Source organism: Carassius gibelio, chromosome A16, assembly GCF_023724105.1.
Source record: "Carassius gibelio isolate Cgi1373 ecotype wild population from Czech Republic chromosome A16, carGib1.2-hapl.c, whole genome shotgun sequence".
Taxonomy (NCBI): domain Eukaryota; kingdom Metazoa; phylum Chordata; class Actinopteri; order Cypriniformes; family Cyprinidae; genus Carassius; species Carassius gibelio.
In genome coordinates this window covers 8747237-8766759 of record NC_068386.1, presented here as the reverse complement: position 1 = coordinate 8766759, position 19523 = coordinate 8747237, and the positions used below count along the sequence as shown (strand labels likewise).

Sequence of the window (19523 nt, the reverse complement as noted above, 5' to 3'; positions counted from 1 at the left end):
TTTATTTTTTGCTCATAAGGGGTATAAGGGTATATTTAGGGTCTGCTAGGGCTACAATGTAATAAGGTAATATGATGAAAACTCCTCATATATTTTAAATCATTGACAGAACTCACTCTTGTCACGTTTTTGACCCGGAAAAGCCGTGTGATGATGTCCTCATCTGCAGACATGGATAGAAACTCCACTTGCATAGGACCATACTGCTGAAGACCTGGTTCAGGCCAGTACTGCACACAAGGCTGGATAGACAGGAGAAAATAGAATTAGATATTATACAAAAGGAGAGAGAGAATGAATGAATGAATATACAATCTCTCTCTCTCTATTTGAATAAAAAACATAATTCAGCAGTAAATGAGTTTCAGACGTTCATGAAGGTGTTTTAACCAATTCTTCATGGAATGTTTAAAGTATCAATAGAGAAGAATAGGGAAGAAAAGGAAATTAATTCTGGAGGGAGCTAGATTCTGGAGGAAATAGGTCTAGAGGGCTCTGCAAGGGAAAAGTGTCTAGACCTGAAAATTGTCTAGACTTAAAAAAAAAAGGCTTCTGAAGAAAGTATATTTTACAGTATAGCTGCTGAACATATGATGATCAAGCAGGACAGTCAGAAGCCAACCTCCCCATTATCTAAAAACCCAAAAGGATTTCAGTCCAAGAATGTGATGTGAAATGAATGAGAGTCACCATTTTTATCATTCAATCGAATGAATATATTGACTCATCTGTATTTGGAATATGTTGCAGCCTTAGAATTCACCATCCATACATATTAAGTGCTGTAGCCTTACTAAACCGAACTGAGCTGAAATTAAACGGGTGGAGACGAAGAGAACTGGCAAGAAAGAGGAAGGACATTAATGACAGCAAAGCAAGTGAGGTGATAAATATTAATACTTATGGACTGCAGAGAGCAATCATGCGAATGAAGAAGAGGGAGAGACATTAATCCACCACAGTGAGAAAAAAGGAGCAGATCGACTGCGAGAGTGACACTGAGTAACTGCCGGCATGTTAGCGCACGTCAGGGTTTTCAGAGAACCGTGATCGAGAAGAGCACCGGAACGCAACTCCACAAACTCAAAGGGAAGCTTTATGTAAATGAGACTTGACTATATGCTTATGAATATAAAACATTTCACAGGGAGATTCACAGAAGCTGGGGACAAAACAGCTTAATCAACTTCAAAGGACATGCAATGAAGCGAATGTAAAAAGGCAAGTTATAAAGATGAAAAGAAGGAACTACCAAAGTCCTCTTGGTCGCTGCATTAAGTGGAGCTTCTAGTGGTTGTACGGATGCTTTCACCTACCCAAGCAGAGTTTGATTGGTTCAGCTGATTCAGCATGACCACAGAGGTGCAGCCGTAGTCAAACACCAGCCTCCAGAAGTCCGAGGTTGTGCCGGGCAGCGGGTGCGGGGTTACAATGAAGGCGGCAGGCCGGTGGAAACTATCCATCAGTGCCGCGTTAATGTAGTTGTTACTCTCTCCCTCAGTGGTGACCAGGAAGGCGAGGGCCCTGTCAGGTGGCAGAACATCCATGCTGCGATTCTTCTCACGGTTTCGTGGTAACAAGGCAATGCTGCACTCCTCCACGTCCAGATGAGGAGTCACAGAGTTTAGCGTCTGAGGGGAAAAAGAAATGGAGGATATGCTAAACAACTGAAATAAGCTTTGGAATTTTTTTTTTCCTTTGCTTGAGGCTTCATTGACAACTTAGATGGGGTCAGTGGGTTTATTATTATCCCTGCCAATATGTTTATTAATGTATCTCTATGACAACAAAAAGTTTTACATTTCAATAATACATTTATAATATAATATAATTACTCATTACAGTTTTTGTTAACTGAAAGAAAAGCTACACAATTAAATAAATAATAAATAATAATAATAATACATAACAAACAAATTTAACTATGACAATTAAAATAAAATAATTATATATAATTATATATATATATATATATATATATATATATATATATATATATATATATATATATATATATATATATATATATATATATATATATATATATATATATATATATATATATATATATATATCTTAAGAGATCAAATATGTTTCTTTCTTTATATATATATATATATATATATATATATATATATATATATATATATATATATATCTTAAGAGATCAAATATGTTTCTTTCTTAAAAAAATGAAAAAGCGAAAGAAAAAAAAAGAAATATGTATTGTCATACATAACGAATACTGTTGCTATAACCTCCTCAAAGTCAGGAAAAATGTTTGCAAATCATACAGACATGATACATGCACTGTTCCCCAAGGAAATCCAAAAGGTAAACAGATTTGCTGTTATTTACTACAGCCAAAGGAACTTGTATCACAACAATTCAACAGAAAGTGTCTACATAAACATCAAAAGTATGTATGTACAAAACCCATTATAATATGCTCCATCAGTATCTAATAACTATAGAAAATATACTGTACACCTTGTAATCCAAATCAGCCTTCCTGTACTTCTGTTTCAAAGACTCAGCAAAAAAAATTGCTTATAATGAATGCATTATAATTCACCTGGAAAGTAAAGTCAGGAAAATGCAATGTAGAGGTAAGTGCAGGAGAGCAAGGGTAGTTCTCCCTGCCTTCCACTGAATCGATAAAACTATTCCCAGCAACACATGTGGAGTGGTACATCTTTTATTAAATAACCTTCACCGGCCTTTCGCTCCCAGGGGATCTATTGCAAAGTGAAACACGGCTGACCACTGCTCCCAATGGACAACAAAATGTGACTGATTCTTGTGTTACACGTTTGCAGTGTATACAAATGAAATAAAGGATTCTAAGTTCTGAAAGTTCCCAACATTCTGACATTTATTACATCTCAGTATTCTCATTGTTACAGTATGTGTGTAGGGGTACAAATGCTATGGAATGGACGCGTGTTGCCGCAAGCATCGCAAAAAAAATGAAAAAACGCTCAAGCAATGAGAAAATATGCCCATATAAGTGGTTCATTTTTAACACGGACCTAAACATTTCTGTCCAACATTAGCTGCAGCATGTTTCACTTTGCAAAGACTGAGTAAGGGAACTGTCTCTAACACTAGGCGCCATGTGGAACATTTCAGGTGACAAGCAATTTGTCTGCCATCACTGAATGTGAAATTGCATCGCAATGTGACAAATCCAAAGCCAATCAGAAAATGTTTCAATGTACAATCACACAGTCATATGGGATTTTACACCAATGAGATCTCACAATCAAGACATTTGGGAGAAATTACGAAATTGTTTTGTATTGTTGACAAACACCTGGAACTCCTCTCGTAGCTGTGACGAGTTGCTCTGGGAATCCACCCTCAGCATCTCTTTGTAAGCCAGGGTGAACTCGTTTACCAGGATGGCTGTCTCCCCACACAGACACGCCTCCAGGATGGCGTCGTGAATGAATATGTACTGCTCCTATACAGAAAGAGATAGCAAAGACATAACTACATATATCCTGCTGTTGACTTCACTATTAGATTCCGTGATAATGTCTTAAAGGGTGAGCAATCTGCTCTGTTATAACTAAATCTAGTTTAACACATTCATTCGAATTTGCTGTTGTGTGCATGAGACAAAGAGATTACTGCATTAATCAGCCAATCACAGTGACAAGGAGGAACTGCTTTCAGTGATTTTTATTTTAAATAATTTTTTGTACCTTATTTTTAACCTGCATTTTTATTTATTTTGTAATATTTGCTTCCATTTACTGTAATTTTCTCAATTGTTTTTTATTTTTTGGAGAAGGCACTGTCTCCCTTACCTCCTCTGAGAAAACACTCGATAGAGTAAAAAAAGCAGAATTTGTTTAACCTCCATGTTTCGATGTAAACAAAATTTGTGGCATGTTTCAAAGTGTACTGCGAGTGAATACATTGCTCTACATAAACACTTGCGAATGGATTAAATTAAAGCATCTGGCAAAAAATGACTAAGGTTTTAAACTGTCAAATGACTGGGATTTACATAATAAAGTTTGGATATGCAAATATTGGAACATCTAAGCAAAGGCACTTGCCTCCGCAGAGCGGACAGATGCAACAGAGATTATTTATTTTTTTGGGTATTAGACACCTATCAATACACGCTTTTCACTAAATTCCAAGGCTAAACATTCTGAATATTCATAGCGACTCCTACAGAGCGTATTACTATGCAAATACAAGAGATCTCATGTAATAAGTCTATAGGGGTAAAGGGAATTATGGGGAAACATGTGAGAGTCTGCACCTCTGTCTGGATCATGTTGATACGGCGAGAGCAGAGAGTCTTCACACAGTTGTAAATGTCCACCACTCCTTCACACTCCGCCATGTCCAGCATTACATCCAGCACAATATAGCAGCCAGTCCTGCCTGCTCCCACACTGAAGAGGAAGAGCGAAAGACGAATAGCAAGATCTTACTTAAATGATAAAATTAGCTTTTTCTTTGAACTTAAGATCAAGCTCTTGAAGTTTTAAGGCAGCTGTCAAAGTCCTATTAGACATGAAAGGATGTGAACATTCAAAGTCCCATGTAACATTTGACTGTAAACACTAACAGAAAGTACCAAAAAGTAATGACATGAGTAAAGTGGTAAAACCAGATTTTTGGACACATATCATGGTCCTATCAGGTTTTTGAACATGTAAAATGATAGTCAGTCCCACTGTATTCATTAAATTACCTTGGGAGTGTAGCAAAAGCACAATTTTCAAGCAAAACATTTCACAAGAAGTTTGTTTGGTTTTACATTATACAGGTGCTGGTCATATAATTAGAATATCATCAGAAAGTTGATTCATTTCACTGATTCCATTTAAAAAGTGAAACTTGTATATTATATTCATTCATTACACACAGACTGATATATTTCAAATGTTTAATTTCTTTAATTTTGATTATTATAACAGACAACTAAGGAAAAGCCCAAATTCAGTATCACAGAAAATTTGAATATTACTTAAGTTAAGACCAATACAAAGAAATAATTTTTTGAAATCTTGGCCAACTGAAAAGTATGAACATGAAAAGTATGAGCATGTACAGCACTCAATACTTAGTTGGGGCTCCTTTTGCCTAAAGTACTGCAGCAATGCGGCGTGGCATGTAGTCTATATATATATACACACAACATTGATAATAATTGATAATAATCTTATTTGAGCAGAAAATCAGCATATTAGAATGATTTCTGAAGGAGTAATAGCTGCAAATGAAGCTTTGCCATTACAGGAATAAATTACATTTTTAAATATATTCTAATAGAAAACAGCTGTTTTAAGTTGTAGTATTATTTCACAGTATCATTGCTTTTTACAGTATTTTTGATCAAATACATTTAGCATTAGAAAGTTTTGTTCATGGACATATTTAGACATTTCTGGTTAAAAAAACATTAGCTGTTATCATATTCTGAAATGCAGCGCTCCATACCTGCAGTGGACCACCACAGGCCCTGCGTCGAGTGGAGTGGAGGATTTGACCCGCCGAATGAAGGCTAACAGACCCGTGGCGTGGTATGGGACTCCATGCTCAGGCCACGATGTAAAGTGAAACTGACACACTTCATGTTTGGCAGAGTATCCCCTCTGAAAGACAAACATGCTCCACACTTCAATTATAATTAATATGTAGCGAATTTAATATAATTTCATTTTAATTACAGGAATACTGAAATATAAGAAATTTGAACCCGAATTGTCCATACATGCATCTTGGATCAATGTGTAAGGACATACCAATAGGCCACGGCTCCAGCAAAGATACGGTTAAGATTTATAAGTAGATAAGTGGCACAATTTTTATTTAATTGTATTACTATTTTTATTTATCAAAGACAAACTGCAACTGGATTGTTTTTTAATATATATTTTTTTCTATTTGCTCAAATAATCTAAGGTACCTCGCTTCTGGAGTTTGTATTCCTCATGACTTGAGACATGAATTAGCAAAAGCGACAGCTGAATAAACACCCAGCTCTGCGGTCCCACTCAGGGGAGGCGTTTTACGTCTACTAGACAGGCCACTAAGAGACTTCCAATTACGCATCCCAATTGGTCGTCTGTTTGAATACACACTAAGAAAGCTTCAGTCGACAGTCTGTCTGATGGTTACTAGAAAAACCTTCCCCACCATTCGCCAAACACACACAAGTACATCATTCAACCCACAGCCCATGTTTGATTGACAGGGCCGTGGCAAGCACAAAACTCACATTAAAGGCTGTCGACAGAACTGTGCCTCCACAGGGCAGCAAAGAGGATGATAAGAGAAGACGGGGGTGAGGTGGAGGAGGCTAAATTGGGCTAATTTCAGCAAACACACCCACATTTAGCCCATTGTATCACAGAGAAGAAGAGATAATGAGAGAAGAGAGAAAGCGATGCTTTAGTTAATGTGCCCGCCATAAAGCGTTCTGAGATGAGGCAGCTCTAATCCTGGAACAGACAGCTCGGTGGGCCTCTGCTAGGTATCAGGCGCATCTCTCCATTTCATTTACAGGGCTGTCACTCTGAATTCTCCCTTACCACACACGCAAAATGGGTGCACGCATACACACAATTCACGTTCTACCCTAATCCTAGCAAAGAAGCAATACATATCAGCAGTGCTGGGTAGATGACTTAAAATTGTGGTTCATTACTAAATACAAATTACATTATGAAACTGTAAGTAATCCACCACATTCCACTTTTTAATTACTTTTAGTTTATCTTTGACCCAACATCATTGATTGGAATAGGATAATATTGCACCAACAACAACATTAAGTGCATTAAACATTAAATTACACCAAGATTTCACAAACTTTTAAATTTTTATGAAGGAACTGCAGGGGGTCTGTTAAAAGCTAATAATTCAATTTAAAAATGTATTTAAAAAAAATCCAAAAAACAACAACCACCAACTTAAAAGATTACACTTTTTAATAAAAAATATATTTTAATATTTTAAAATGTAATATAGTCTAAATAGAAGGATTTCATTTTTGCAATGAGATTACGTAATTCAGATTACATATAACCACTGCATATCAGCACAGCAGCACATAAGGGCAATTATTAAACAGCTGGAAATACTTGATTCTAATTCTAACGATATAAGAAAATTGATTTGACATGGCTGTGATAGTTTCCTGTCTCTCATTTCACTCCACTAGCTCTTTCTTCTTACATAACAAAATGATTTCACCTCAAATCAATAATTCATGTCCATTTATTTATTCGGTACGCAGCCGGGTAATAGGCAAGGCAATGCGGAGTAACGAGACACAAGACCTGCTGATAATGGTAATGACCTGCTGACTGTACATTACTATGTGCATAACAGATCACATCATATCAAATGGCAGAGCAAATCAGACTGCTGTGTAAGAAATAAGAGAATGTTGGAGCTGTGGCTTAGAGGCAGTGTGGTTATCATGTGGGAGATACAGTACAACCCTTCTTTTCCCCATCATTTCCTGTCCTGTCTCTAGAGGAAGAGAAATCATCTCATACCCGCTCCAGGGCAAACGTTCGCACTGTGTACTCCGCCAGCGTTTCAGTCTTCAGCAGCGTGATCTTAATGTCTCCGTACATCTCTGACTCATCTGGCCAATACTTACAGCATTTCACCTGAAAGACAAACCAAAATAAACAAACTCAGGATAGAAAGCATCAGAAGTCCACAGCAGCATGACACTAGCGCTGGGTAATAAGTGCTACAGCATATTTAAAATAATTTTGCTGGGAATATAAAATTAAACATCATGAATATTGAGAAGTTTTCAATGCACAATTTTATGTTTCCAATAAAGCATGTCATTACAATAGTTTCATGATTCTTTCTTGTATGAGTATGAAAGTGTTTTACCGATGTTTTAGCAGGTTCTCTGATTAAAACTTCAGTAACAAAAAATGGTTGATTGATTTTCCTGTAAAACTGTCTGTACATGAGCTGATTAAAAACCTTGGCCAAAAATGTACCTTCATGACATTTTTCATATATTAAAATGTTTAAAATGATGGAGAATATTGGTGCTATCGAAAGAAAAAATATTAAATATAATTATTTGAATAAATTTAATTAAATGTTTGCCTTGATTATTTGTTTCTTAAGACAGTTCAAAGCAAATACATAAATAGAAATGTATATTTCCAAAAATCTGAAAAATCAACAACAACAATAATATATATTCATTTGATATTCTATACTTATTTTTCATTTTAAACCTTCTGGTCTGTGAGTTAAAGCTTTACAGCAATCAAATTATTGAAGTGAAAGAACTCCCTCCTTGTTTACTGTAAACCGGGTTTATTTCCACACGCCTATTACAGTTACACAAACTGTTAGATTTGCTGTCAGACCTAAGCCATCATCCATTTGTCCCTGCTGTTCACAGCTTTTATCATAAAAAGGTTGCATATTTTTCATAACAGAGCCCCAGTTTCATAAGAGGGCAGGGGCGGGGGTGTTAAGAGGACTGTTGGCAGCAGACGCCGTCTCCAAACTGATGCGGGTGTGGAGAGGAAAATGAAAGAGGAAATTATGTCGGAGGAAGAAATAGAGGTGGTTTAAAAAGGCTGGAACAAGTGGGCCACAAAACAAGGGAGCAGAATGCATTACATGAGTGTGGGAATTATGATAATTCAAATCTTACTGTGTTGAGAGCAATGCAGATGTATTTATGTAATTTATTATTGTTATTTACATGATACTCCATGGTACTTTTTGTGCATATAGTAATCGCATATAAAAACATAATTTTCCAAAACTACGGAAGATGAATGGAAAATTATATAAATGTACATATTTCCAAGCACAAGTAAGTGTAACCGACCCACAAATGCACAAACATTTAGAGGCGATGAATGAATGAAATAGGCTGATTTGAATGGTGAGAGTCTTTAGTTTATGGGTTTAGTTTGCAGATGAGGAAGGATCTAGAACATACCCTGCCCACCTCCACTAGCTTGGTGATCATGACGATACTAAAGCAGTTCTCTTGCCAAACCATCCTCCAAAAATCATACACTGTCTCCTGCTTGGGCCCTGCAAACAAACAGACAAACACACACACATATATATATATAGATATAGATATACGCACACACACACACACATTGAATGAATGGCAGCCAGTGCTCCAGACAGTGGGTTTTAATTGACCAAGTGTCATAAGGCAGTTCAGTAATCCAGAGCCTCACACAGAATAATTCAACAGCACACATGTCTGGTGAATGAAACAGTTTTTAACCTCAGCAGGTTGTGGCTCTATGATAGAAAAAGCTAATTTCTCCCATCAAATGAGTCTGCCTAGAAAATCAATTAGGGAGAAATACAGACAAACCACGAACATGTAATGATTTATTTATGGGAGATCTGAAACGATGAGAGAAGAGGGTGACCTTGTTTTAGTAGAGCTGAGAAAGGGGTAGAGGGCGGTTCATGTCTGATGTGTCTCTCAAATGCAAACACACTTTCTGTTGTCATGGTGGAGACATTCCTATGACTTCTATTGTTTGGAAACTGAGGTATAGAAATCTTTTTGCATGCTGAGATTTTAAGAAATACATCATATAGTGTATTCATGAAGCCGATTTCCTAGTAAGGACAGTTGGCTGGCAGCCAAATCTAGGTGATTGAGGTTTATGATCTCTGATCTCACCGTTTTACGGTCTTCGACCACACAGACTGTGCATCATTCAATTTAGAAGACAACTACTTACAAGATAAATAAACAAATGAGCATAAAATATGGTGCCAGATTTACTAAACAGAGCAAATTAATGTGAGAGTGCAATCCCATAAAAGTGTCAATGGGAGAGGAAATGTTTGCAGCTGATCTAATGACAATGCACACACAGTCCAAAGCAATCTACCAAGTGGAGCACAAATTAGCTTCGGCTAGCAAACATGTAGAACTTTAGACTTGCTTTTTTGAGATATTAAATAATGGTGTAAATAAAGTTTTTGGGGCATTAAATAATGGTGCAAATAAAGTAAATTGACTTCCACAAACCTCAGTAAACCACCTTGAATGATTCATTTAACTCCTACAATTGCAAATGCAATAAAGTCGGCTGTAAAAATAACTGTCCAGGCTTTTTAAAAGCTAATTTTACACTGCATGTCTTTTTTTATGCCAAAAGAGGGTTTGCAAGCTGTTAGTAAATCAATCCTATTAAATTTTTCAATTCAAGGATGTCCCTGAATATTCTCACACTGAGAGACACACAATCTGTCTGAGATGAGCCAAGGTCCTGCAGTCTTTGTGCTGGTGGTTTTTGATCTCAGGTAAGAAGACAGCAGGTGGTAATCCTGACTCTGCTGCATCATTTCTATTTGCACTCCTCTGTAATTTCCGGGATCAGAACACATTAGACTCCATCTGAAGGATCTCTGTGTTCTGAAGCTTTCAATCTAACACACACAAACCAAAAGGCTCAGACTGAAGAGAGGAAAGTCTTGGACACTGCCAGACTGAAGCATATAAACACACACACACATCCATCCATCCACAAGTCCTGTCCAGACAAAGATACTCACCCTGAGTGGCAATGAAGTGGTTGGATCGATGATAACCCTAAAAAGAAAGAGAGAGAGAGGTGAAATGCTGTGTAAGCCATTTGTGTCCCATAAACATCACTTACGTGTATCTGCTCTTAATACTCTTCAGAGATCCAAGGTCTTTAGTCATATCAACTTGGTTGGTAAATTAAGTTGGTCTGTGAGTGGAACTGCTTGATAATCTGTGGGTCACTGAGATAAAATAAGGGTCATGTGATCTCATCATGCCGACCTCCACGAGAAGATCTGCTCTATTTAATATTTGTGTGTGTGTGTGTGAGAGAGAGTGTAATGTGGATGTTCATGATTTTAAATTAGGGCCATCAATTGTTCAGAATATTTCATCAATATTAATCCAATTTTTGTTGTAGATAATACGTTTAATGGGGGGAAAAATATGTTAACAGTATTAAACAGTAGCTAGATTTAGGACATTTAATTAATTTCATATGTTAACACAAAAATTTGTGAGTACACCTATAAGCTACAGTCAAGCTACCGCATTTTTTAAAAAATGAAATATTGATCAAATTATATGATAAACATTTTTAAGAGGCTCTAAATTAATATGACGCCAACTCTTGCGTCAACGGCAACTCTAAATAAATAAATAAAAAAAAAAGCAAATGTAAACAAAACCTTACATGAAACCACTAAAATGAGCCATTTAAACTGATTCACTAAAATGAATCTGACCTCCCAACACTACTTGAGAAATCGTAAAGAGAGTATTTAAAAACACACTCTCTTTACAATTACAAACTAAAAAGTAAGGCAAACTGAAAAATGTAGTCAAATCAGTAGTACAGCTAGTAATGTTTGTTAATAAGTCTGAGGCACAAAAACAAATAAACAAACAAAAAGGCACCCTGCTACGAAAGTAATACTCATTTGCCCAGACATAAAACTCATCATGGAGTACATGAGCTCCCTACAAAATTGCTCCATCAGCTCATGTTTGCAATGAACAGGGAGAAGGAAACTCTAGGAATATCTCAAAAAATGCAATTTATTCATCAAAGCTAAGCCTTTTCAAAGAACTACCTGGGGATGCTCCCAAAAACTGGATCTGTTTTCATTAAACAGACAATAGAGACATGTTCTTTATTGTTGCTGAGCATTTGCTGCTCCATTTAGAACACTGCAGACGCCCATTACACTTTTGATTGGGCCAAGCTATTTCCTGCACACTGTACAAACAAACATAGAAACATATACACTGTAGATGGAAAAAGAAATTGTGGGGGATGTTTGTTCCACACAAAGGATTCATCAGTCTATGGGAAATTGGAGAACACAGGGGTAACGGGGGAAAACGCTGGGAAGATAACTGGTCCAAAAGAGCTTTGTCCTGATGATTCAAGTAGTAGCATGATTTACTATTACTTATACCAAGGGTTTTCAAAAATTTTTAATGCCAGTGACCCTCAAAATATGATGATCCCGTTTTCACTGACTCCCTTACTAAAATATAGAGGCAGCTATTTATTTTCATGTATAAAGATTAAATTATACTGTGATAAAAAACGATATAATAAGACAACACTATATTATAAGATGATTCTGTTTTTTTCCTGCCGTGGAGTAACAAATAACAAATAATTGCTAACTTTTATATCAATTTCGCTGATTAAGCAAATTTGTATCTCACAATTATGAGAATTTTTTTTTTTTTGAGGTTTTGAGACAAATATTCGCAATTACCTTTTGTTTTACCTTATATAACTATATAAAAGGTATGTTTTTATCCCATGGTGAGAAACTTACTATATAGATCTCCAAATCTGGCTTTTATTAGTAAGGCAGCCATGGTCAAAGAGCAAAGAGCTGCTGAAGAAAGCTTCGATGGGGGAACACATCTGGTTTTAAAACATCGGGCACTTTTCAACTGGTCAGGATGGGAGACTGACCTTTTACCTGAACACCAGCTTGGACAGGATATGAGACAACAAAGACCAATCAAAGAACAAACTGATATGACATCATTTCGAAACAAAATCAGGCCGAAGCGAAGTTTGTTTCAGCAGTTCGAAACAGATCACCAAAGTGAACTTTCTGGGAGTTCGTTCTGGCTCCTAAACACCTTTGAGCTTCCATTGATCCATGGCAGTTACGCAATCGGTGGGTGTGTTCTGAAACTCCACCTTCTTTGACGTGCAATTTCTTTTTTTTCCACCATTCCACAGAGGTCAGGTGGCAGGAGAACATCTCCAAGTCACTAGCAACATAAATGCCAATATATATTTTTTCCACATCATGCTAAAGTTTTCAGACTATGAGCCATTCACACTTAAAGGACTGATTATGGAAATGGAAAGGTTCTTTTGAATTGCAAACTTGACTCTGAACTGCTGCTAATCAATATTCTTTGGTCTATAATCTGACCAATGGTACCCGTCTCATACCTTCATACATCATCATTGCATCGTTGCATCGCTGTTGTGTTTAGGGCTACACGCGAGAGTGTCATGAGTTATGTTTACATTAATCTACACCCCGCTTCCAGCAGTGCGGGGATGTCGGAATGTTCAGAAACAGTACACCGTCGCTCAGCCTTTTTGATCTCCTTTTGGCCCCCAAACGAAGAACGAAAACAAACTAAATTTAAAGTATATTGGGCCTTTAGGCTAGTTTCACCAACTATCCTACCACAAAAACTAACCTCCTGACCGTTGACCCCTGATGAAAAGGTGAAGAGAAGATTTTTTTTTACCTGAAACTGTGAAAACTACATACCGGTAAGAAATAAGAAACCAAACAGATGGAAGCTGAAATATTTATGCATCCACATTTAGGGAAGAATATAAAGAAGATCTGTGTGACAGAGTCACTTTTCTTCATGTTTAAGTAATCCAAACAGAGGAATGCCACGACACAAAAAGGAGAAGAAAAGAGAGCTATGGGGTGGGGGGATGCAGAGAGAAAGAAAGGAAAGAGCAGTGAAGTACTTACTTCCCTGTTTATCCGAATCTACAGGGTCCAAGAGTCGAAGAGGTGGGGATGGGGGATAGAAAAAGACAAGACAGACTCTAGTTAATGAGAGGCTGAAGAGAGTAAGAGGATTAACAGATCACAGACAGAAAGAGAGAGAATTAGAAGAAGAAAGAAAGAGAAAGACTTGTGTTAGCTAGTTAAGCTCTACGCCAGGGGACAAACACTTAAAATGGAGTCATATATTTTGGATGTGCAGGTGGGCAAATCTTTGCACACTAAATATAAGGTGTGAAGCGTGTAATTTTTGTGTCTTTAGCATCATCAAACAGAAAACATAATTTCTTTCAAAAAGGTTTCCGGGACACTCCTTCCTTCTGTCATTGGTTGGACAAACGGATAGCCCCGCCCCCTAACAAACTCCATTGAGTTGGTGTTGCTACGTGGGGCTGGTTCAAACAACAGAAAGTGCCTTTAAACTACTCAGGGAAATCAACAAACACATGGCTTACAGGCTAGGGAAGTATTTTAACATTGAAAAAATGACACCCTTCTATTTTAAATTACTACATTTATTCATGTGTAAGCTACCATAGTTTCTTGCAAATTCCTTTATTGGGCTGATTCAAGAGCTATTCTAAAGGAAAGGACAGTAATGAAGAGGAGTTAACACATTAAACAACAGTTGCACTCACTTTAATATGTTTCCTAATAGCCTCTACTTACTGCCAAGTTTACCAGAAACAGTACAAAGAAGCATCTTGACTGTTTTTTGCTTTTCCACTATATACTGTATATAACCTCTTTTTAAATTGGCCTATGCTCTGTTTTGCTCCTGTATATTGGTTCATACAAAAATTTCAAGGTATTTGAAGATAATTTGATATTGTGGCCAATCATGACATGTAGAGGAAAAAATAAAAAGACAAAATACTAGTGTTATGGATTTATTGCACTTTGGATTAAATACATCTTTGAAAATAAAAACCTGGATTTGAATTTTCTATGTTATTATAACCTAAATATGCTATATGACAGTTTGAAACAGAAAATAGCGGTTTTCATCTTGCCACTTTCTTGGTGAAGAAAACACTTTTTTACTCCAGATTAATCAAAATAGATCTCTTGCGTTTTGGAACCAAGCTCTTCATATGCCTTTCTCTTCCTGTTTATTTGAAATCACTCGATGCTTCACACGCTTAGAGCCGTCCATTCAAAATTAACCACATAATTCAGAAAATCACTTGCTGTGTCCAAGGCCCAAAATAGTCAAGATGAAGAAATTGCAAGATTTTAGAGTGTGCATCTAGTTTTAAAGTCTCTTTTTATGAATAGTTTATGCAAAAATGAGAATTCTGACATTTTCTAATAATCATTTTGAAAATTCAACTATGTATTTTTCACCAAAGAGAGCCATACAGGTTTGGAACGACATGGGGAGGAAATTATGACAAAGTTTGCCAGTCTTGTCTAACCGGGTGCTCACTGAGTAAGCTGTGAATAGTAGGTTTAAAGAAGGCTGACCATCTTTGCCCACCTGCCTCTTTATTAAAGGGGAAATCAGACACAAAAGGACCCAAACACACTTTGCCACACATGTCAGTAAGCTACGCTTCACATCTGACCATGCTCTAAAATCCTTTGGGAGGTCAGATCCGCCAGCACAGGAATAACAACCTAACAAATTTCACCCACCACAAAAAGGACTGCTAGTGGTCAGAAAAGTTTTCTATCAAAACGGAAATGATGATATGCCATATACAGTATAGCAAGGCTAAAGGACAGTGTCCATAAATATCAAATAAACTCCAAGGGAGCCACATAATAACAGAAACAGTGTGAATGTTTGTGAGTCTTGCTGAAGACAGCATGTGACGGCTGACTTACATCGATGTAATTGGCGTTGATATAGTCGGAGTTGGGATCACCGAGCAGCGGGTGCAATTTCACCCTGTGACGGTCATCTGAAACACCAAAACACATACAGTACATTACAGTAACATTACTTTTGTGCAATAAAAAAGTATTTTTCTATACATCTTTCTATATTTCTTATTATAGGGAATGCCTTATCTTCCACACTAATGTTGTTACTTGATTTCTGGGTGCTAAAACAGCAGAATCAGTACAGTGGGTGCAAATAAACAATGCTATCAGCTGGTGTCATTTATTGTTAATGAATTTTCCCATTTACTTTCAGGCACATGAAAGATTTAAATTATCAGACATTATGAAACTGAATTAAGTTTAAATAATCTATGTAACTGAGAATCAAGTCTAAATCATGATATTCTTTATGATCTTGATATGCATGCAAATACTGAAAAAATAAACTCACAATCCATCAAAGTGTCGTGCCTTCCCTTAGTTTTATCCTTCTTCTTATTGACATCCCAGCCATCAAAGAAGCTCTACAAACATATGATTGAATGTAGAGAGAGGGAAATGAAGAGAGAGAAAAGAGAGAACAGTATTTTTTATAATGATATATATATTTTTAATTATGATATCCTTAAACTTTGTCTGACATGCATTTCATTAAAAAAACAATTCTGACATAAATAGCATTTAGACCAGAGGTTCTGGATTACTTTGGACCCCAAAGAAATGTATTTTTATGATATTAATTAGACAAAATTTAATACAATTCCACTTTCCTTTCCAACACAAATTTTATGTGAATACATTATTTAATATCTGCAGCTGCATATATTACTCAAAACTGCTGAAATTATTAAATTACACAGCGGACACCGGGTAAAGGAAAACAGAATATTCAATATCACAGGAACAGCATCAGGTAAACCAAAAAAAAATTCTAACTGAACAGATTTGCATTTTCATCTTGTTTTAAATTCTCCCAATCCCTGACTAGCAAATCTAGCATTCACTAAAATATAAATGTGAACATAGGCAAAAAAAAAAAAAAATCAACATTAAACTAGGTCTTCAAACTGTAAGAATTTAGACTGCCAATTCAAGTGAATATATATATAAACACACACACACACACACACACACACACACACACACACACACACACACACACACACACACACACACACACACACACACACACACAAACATGAAAGATGCCACTTGATTTATTTTAAGGAAAACAAAAAACATAAAATGTATATGTATATGTCATTTAAGATAATTAATACAGAAGGCAAAAAACACATCAAAACCCCCTATTTTTGCTTATAGGACAGACACAGACTCCTTCTTTTTTTCCACTCTATCTAAACTAAAGATTCTGTCAATAAGAACTGATCAATGGACTGTACTTGGGGTCCGTTGGTATGCTTCTTTTCCGCTTATGAAGCACTAAGACACTGACCTCAAACACACACATACACACACAGTGACACCATGTCCAGGAAAGTGCGTATTGATTTTTCAGTTGAATCTGTTTCACACTTGGGGGGAGAGTTTAATGAGTCCACAAGCTGCGCTCAAGAGAGGCAGGCTAGTGGCAGAGGTCTGATTATGTGGAGGGATGTTTTGTCTCGTAGCTCTGTGGACAACAACAGACAGAGGAGAGTCAACAGTCCACATGAGTGCAGCGCCGAGAGGAGATGCTCAAGCCGCATTCTGAGGAGAGAAAATTAGCCATGGAGGAAGAGAGGGAGGGACAGAGGGAGGGAAAAGAGATTGCAGTGTAGCTCACTCTTTGTGCAGTAATGCTGAAGGGCTGTATGACCTCTACTTTCATCTCAATAACTGCTCCTCTTTAGTCCATGGGGGAGTGATGCGAACCTGTCCGTGAAGAACAGCTCAAACTAACTGCTCTCAGAGTCACAACTGTGATACACAGTGTACAATATATCAAGGTTCACTGCAAACTGCTCATTTATAACATATACTTCATCACTTTACATTATTGTTATTGTTAACTAAAACTAAAAGTGTTTTCATTTCCGGTAATTGAAATAAAGCTTAAATAAAATAAAATATTAGTTAAAAAAAAAAAAAAAAAAATCTGGTAAAAGGACACTAAAAATACTAAAACTTTTTTTATATAATAAAAATAAACCTTCATATTCAAGTATTTCTAAAGTAAAATATAAAAAGAAAAAATGAAAAGAGCACAAAAAATTACTAAACTTAAAATGAAAACTTAAAACTAATAATACAAGCTAATTCTAAATATTAATAAGTAATAATATTACTATATAACTAATAGGGGTGTAACGGTTCACAAAATTCACGGTTCGGTTCGATACGATACACTGATGTCACGGTTCGGTTCGGTTCGGTTCGATACGTTTTAGATACAGCAAAATGTAAAAACATCTCAACTTTTCAGAATGCCGCAAGCGCACCTCGGGTCATGTGACAAGAACCAACCAATCAGCTTCATCCTTTCCCGTAACAACGTTGAGAGCTCAGCCAAGATGAAGGAACAGCTGATCATAGTTGTATATGGATTGCAATTTTGAAATAAATTCAGTAGCAGAGCTACTGCAAGCGATTTTTAGAGCTGCAAATCCATTTATCCTTCGCTGAAATTTCCGCGTCTCATGGAGAGAGCACGTCATTGTTGCTTAGCAAAGACAGACGCCTCATGAGCGCTTCTGCCCGAGCGCTTTGGAAAGGAGGAGAAAGACGTGCTTAGCGTTTTCCATGCGTTTTTAGGCACGATATGTGAACGGCCCCTAAGGCGCTCGCTCACTCAGCACGCGCTGAAGGCTCGTTGCAAAATGTCTAATGCATTTAACAGACCAGAAATATAAGATCCTAAAATAACCAACAGGTCTGGTGTTTGGGTTGGATTCCCTGTAAGTAGTGTCTAAATGCTGCAGGGATAGTTTGCTGCGTGCATGTTTCTCCTTTTTTTCGTCTTTTCCCAGATAGTACTGACGCATATATCCCAGATATTCCCGCTGTTTTTTTTTATTTTTTATTTTATTCCCGCTGGTGTACCCTGTCATGTTGCAGATGCGACATACCGTTGTTTTTTTATCCACCACTCTCTTGCCATCACCATTATAGCTTAAAGGGAATCCAAAGTGCACCCAAACACCAGACCTGTTGGTTATTGGAGGATCTTCTCATTTCTAGTCTGTTAAACGCATTGGCTATTTTGCAACGAGCCTTCAGCGCGTACTGAGTGAGCGAGCGCCTGCTGAGTAGCCTAACATAAACATATAAGATGGTGTTTTTTTCTTCTTCGGGAGTGTCAGGGGCGTTGCCTGTTACGTTGTTTGGGTTATTGGGCTACCTTGTTGAACGCATATCATTATATTTCTTTCTCTCTCTCTCTTTTTTTTTTTCAAATATAATTAATTACTCCAACGAACCGTTCGGTATACATAATGCGTACCGCGTACCGAACCGAAAGCGTCGTACCGAACGGTTCAATACGAATACGCGTATCGTTACACCCCTAATAACTAATACTAAACACTGCCTAGTCAAGGACTCTGATGATAAGATAAATCTCAAATTGAGCTTAATTAGATTTTTTTTTCAGTACCATCACCAAAATTGCTGTAACTGTAAGAGTAATCTGATCTGAATACTCTTAGTGTGTTTAGAACTATTGTGGAAAAAAACAACAACCTTGACAGTAATTGCTTAAAAGTTATTATTTTTCTTTTCTACTCATATTTATTTATTTATTGTGTATTTTAGATGCCATTTGGATCTGGTTACTAACTTTCATGGCCTGATCTCTCTTGTAAAATAGATTTAAATTTCCCTTGCAACAACATGCTTAAAGACAAGTTAACTTATAATAATTAAATCCAACATAATAAACAGTAGAAGCCTTACCGAAGTGGTTTCATATTGAAAATTTTGCCTAAGCACAGCACCATGCTAGAACACTCAACTAAAACCATTTTGAGATAGTGGACGTTTTTAACTAGATCGTTGTTCTCTGGTCATTTTGCACACAAACCTTCAAATCACTTTCTTGATCTAACAAGCTATAATCTCCCAATGTTTGTAAGATAAGTGGCATAATATCTTTGAAATTGATAAAAAGTTGAAATGTG

The 19523-nt window shown here is 36.7% G+C and overlaps 1 protein-coding gene across 11 annotated transcripts in view; it reads right to left on the bottom strand.

Moving 5' to 3' along the window:
* Positions 1–19523, bottom strand: part of LOC128030519 (receptor-type tyrosine-protein phosphatase U) — a 181291-nt gene that overhangs the window by 6637 nt on the left and 155131 nt on the right. For 4 of the 11 annotated variants that reach the window (XM_052618210.1, XM_052618211.1, XM_052618217.1 and 1 more), the window contains 11 exons: positions 15857–15929; positions 15406–15482; positions 13540–13557; positions 10567–10603; positions 8972–9069; positions 7536–7652; positions 5470–5624; positions 4283–4418; positions 3317–3466; positions 1317–1631; positions 117–242 (listed from right to left, as the gene is read on the bottom strand). In XM_052618210.1, coding sequence (XP_052474170.1) covers positions 117–242; positions 1317–1631; positions 3317–3466; positions 4283–4418; positions 5470–5624; positions 7536–7652; positions 8972–9069; positions 10567–10603; positions 13540–13557; positions 15406–15482; positions 15857–15929 — 1302 coding nt within the window. The remainder of the gene's footprint in view (positions 1–116; positions 243–1316; positions 1632–3316; positions 3467–4282; positions 4419–5469; positions 5625–7535; positions 7653–8971; positions 9070–10566; positions 10604–13539; positions 13558–15405; positions 15483–15856; positions 15930–19523) is intronic. The other 7 variants (XM_052618213.1, XM_052618214.1, XM_052618219.1 and 4 more) reach the window with 3 other exon arrangements.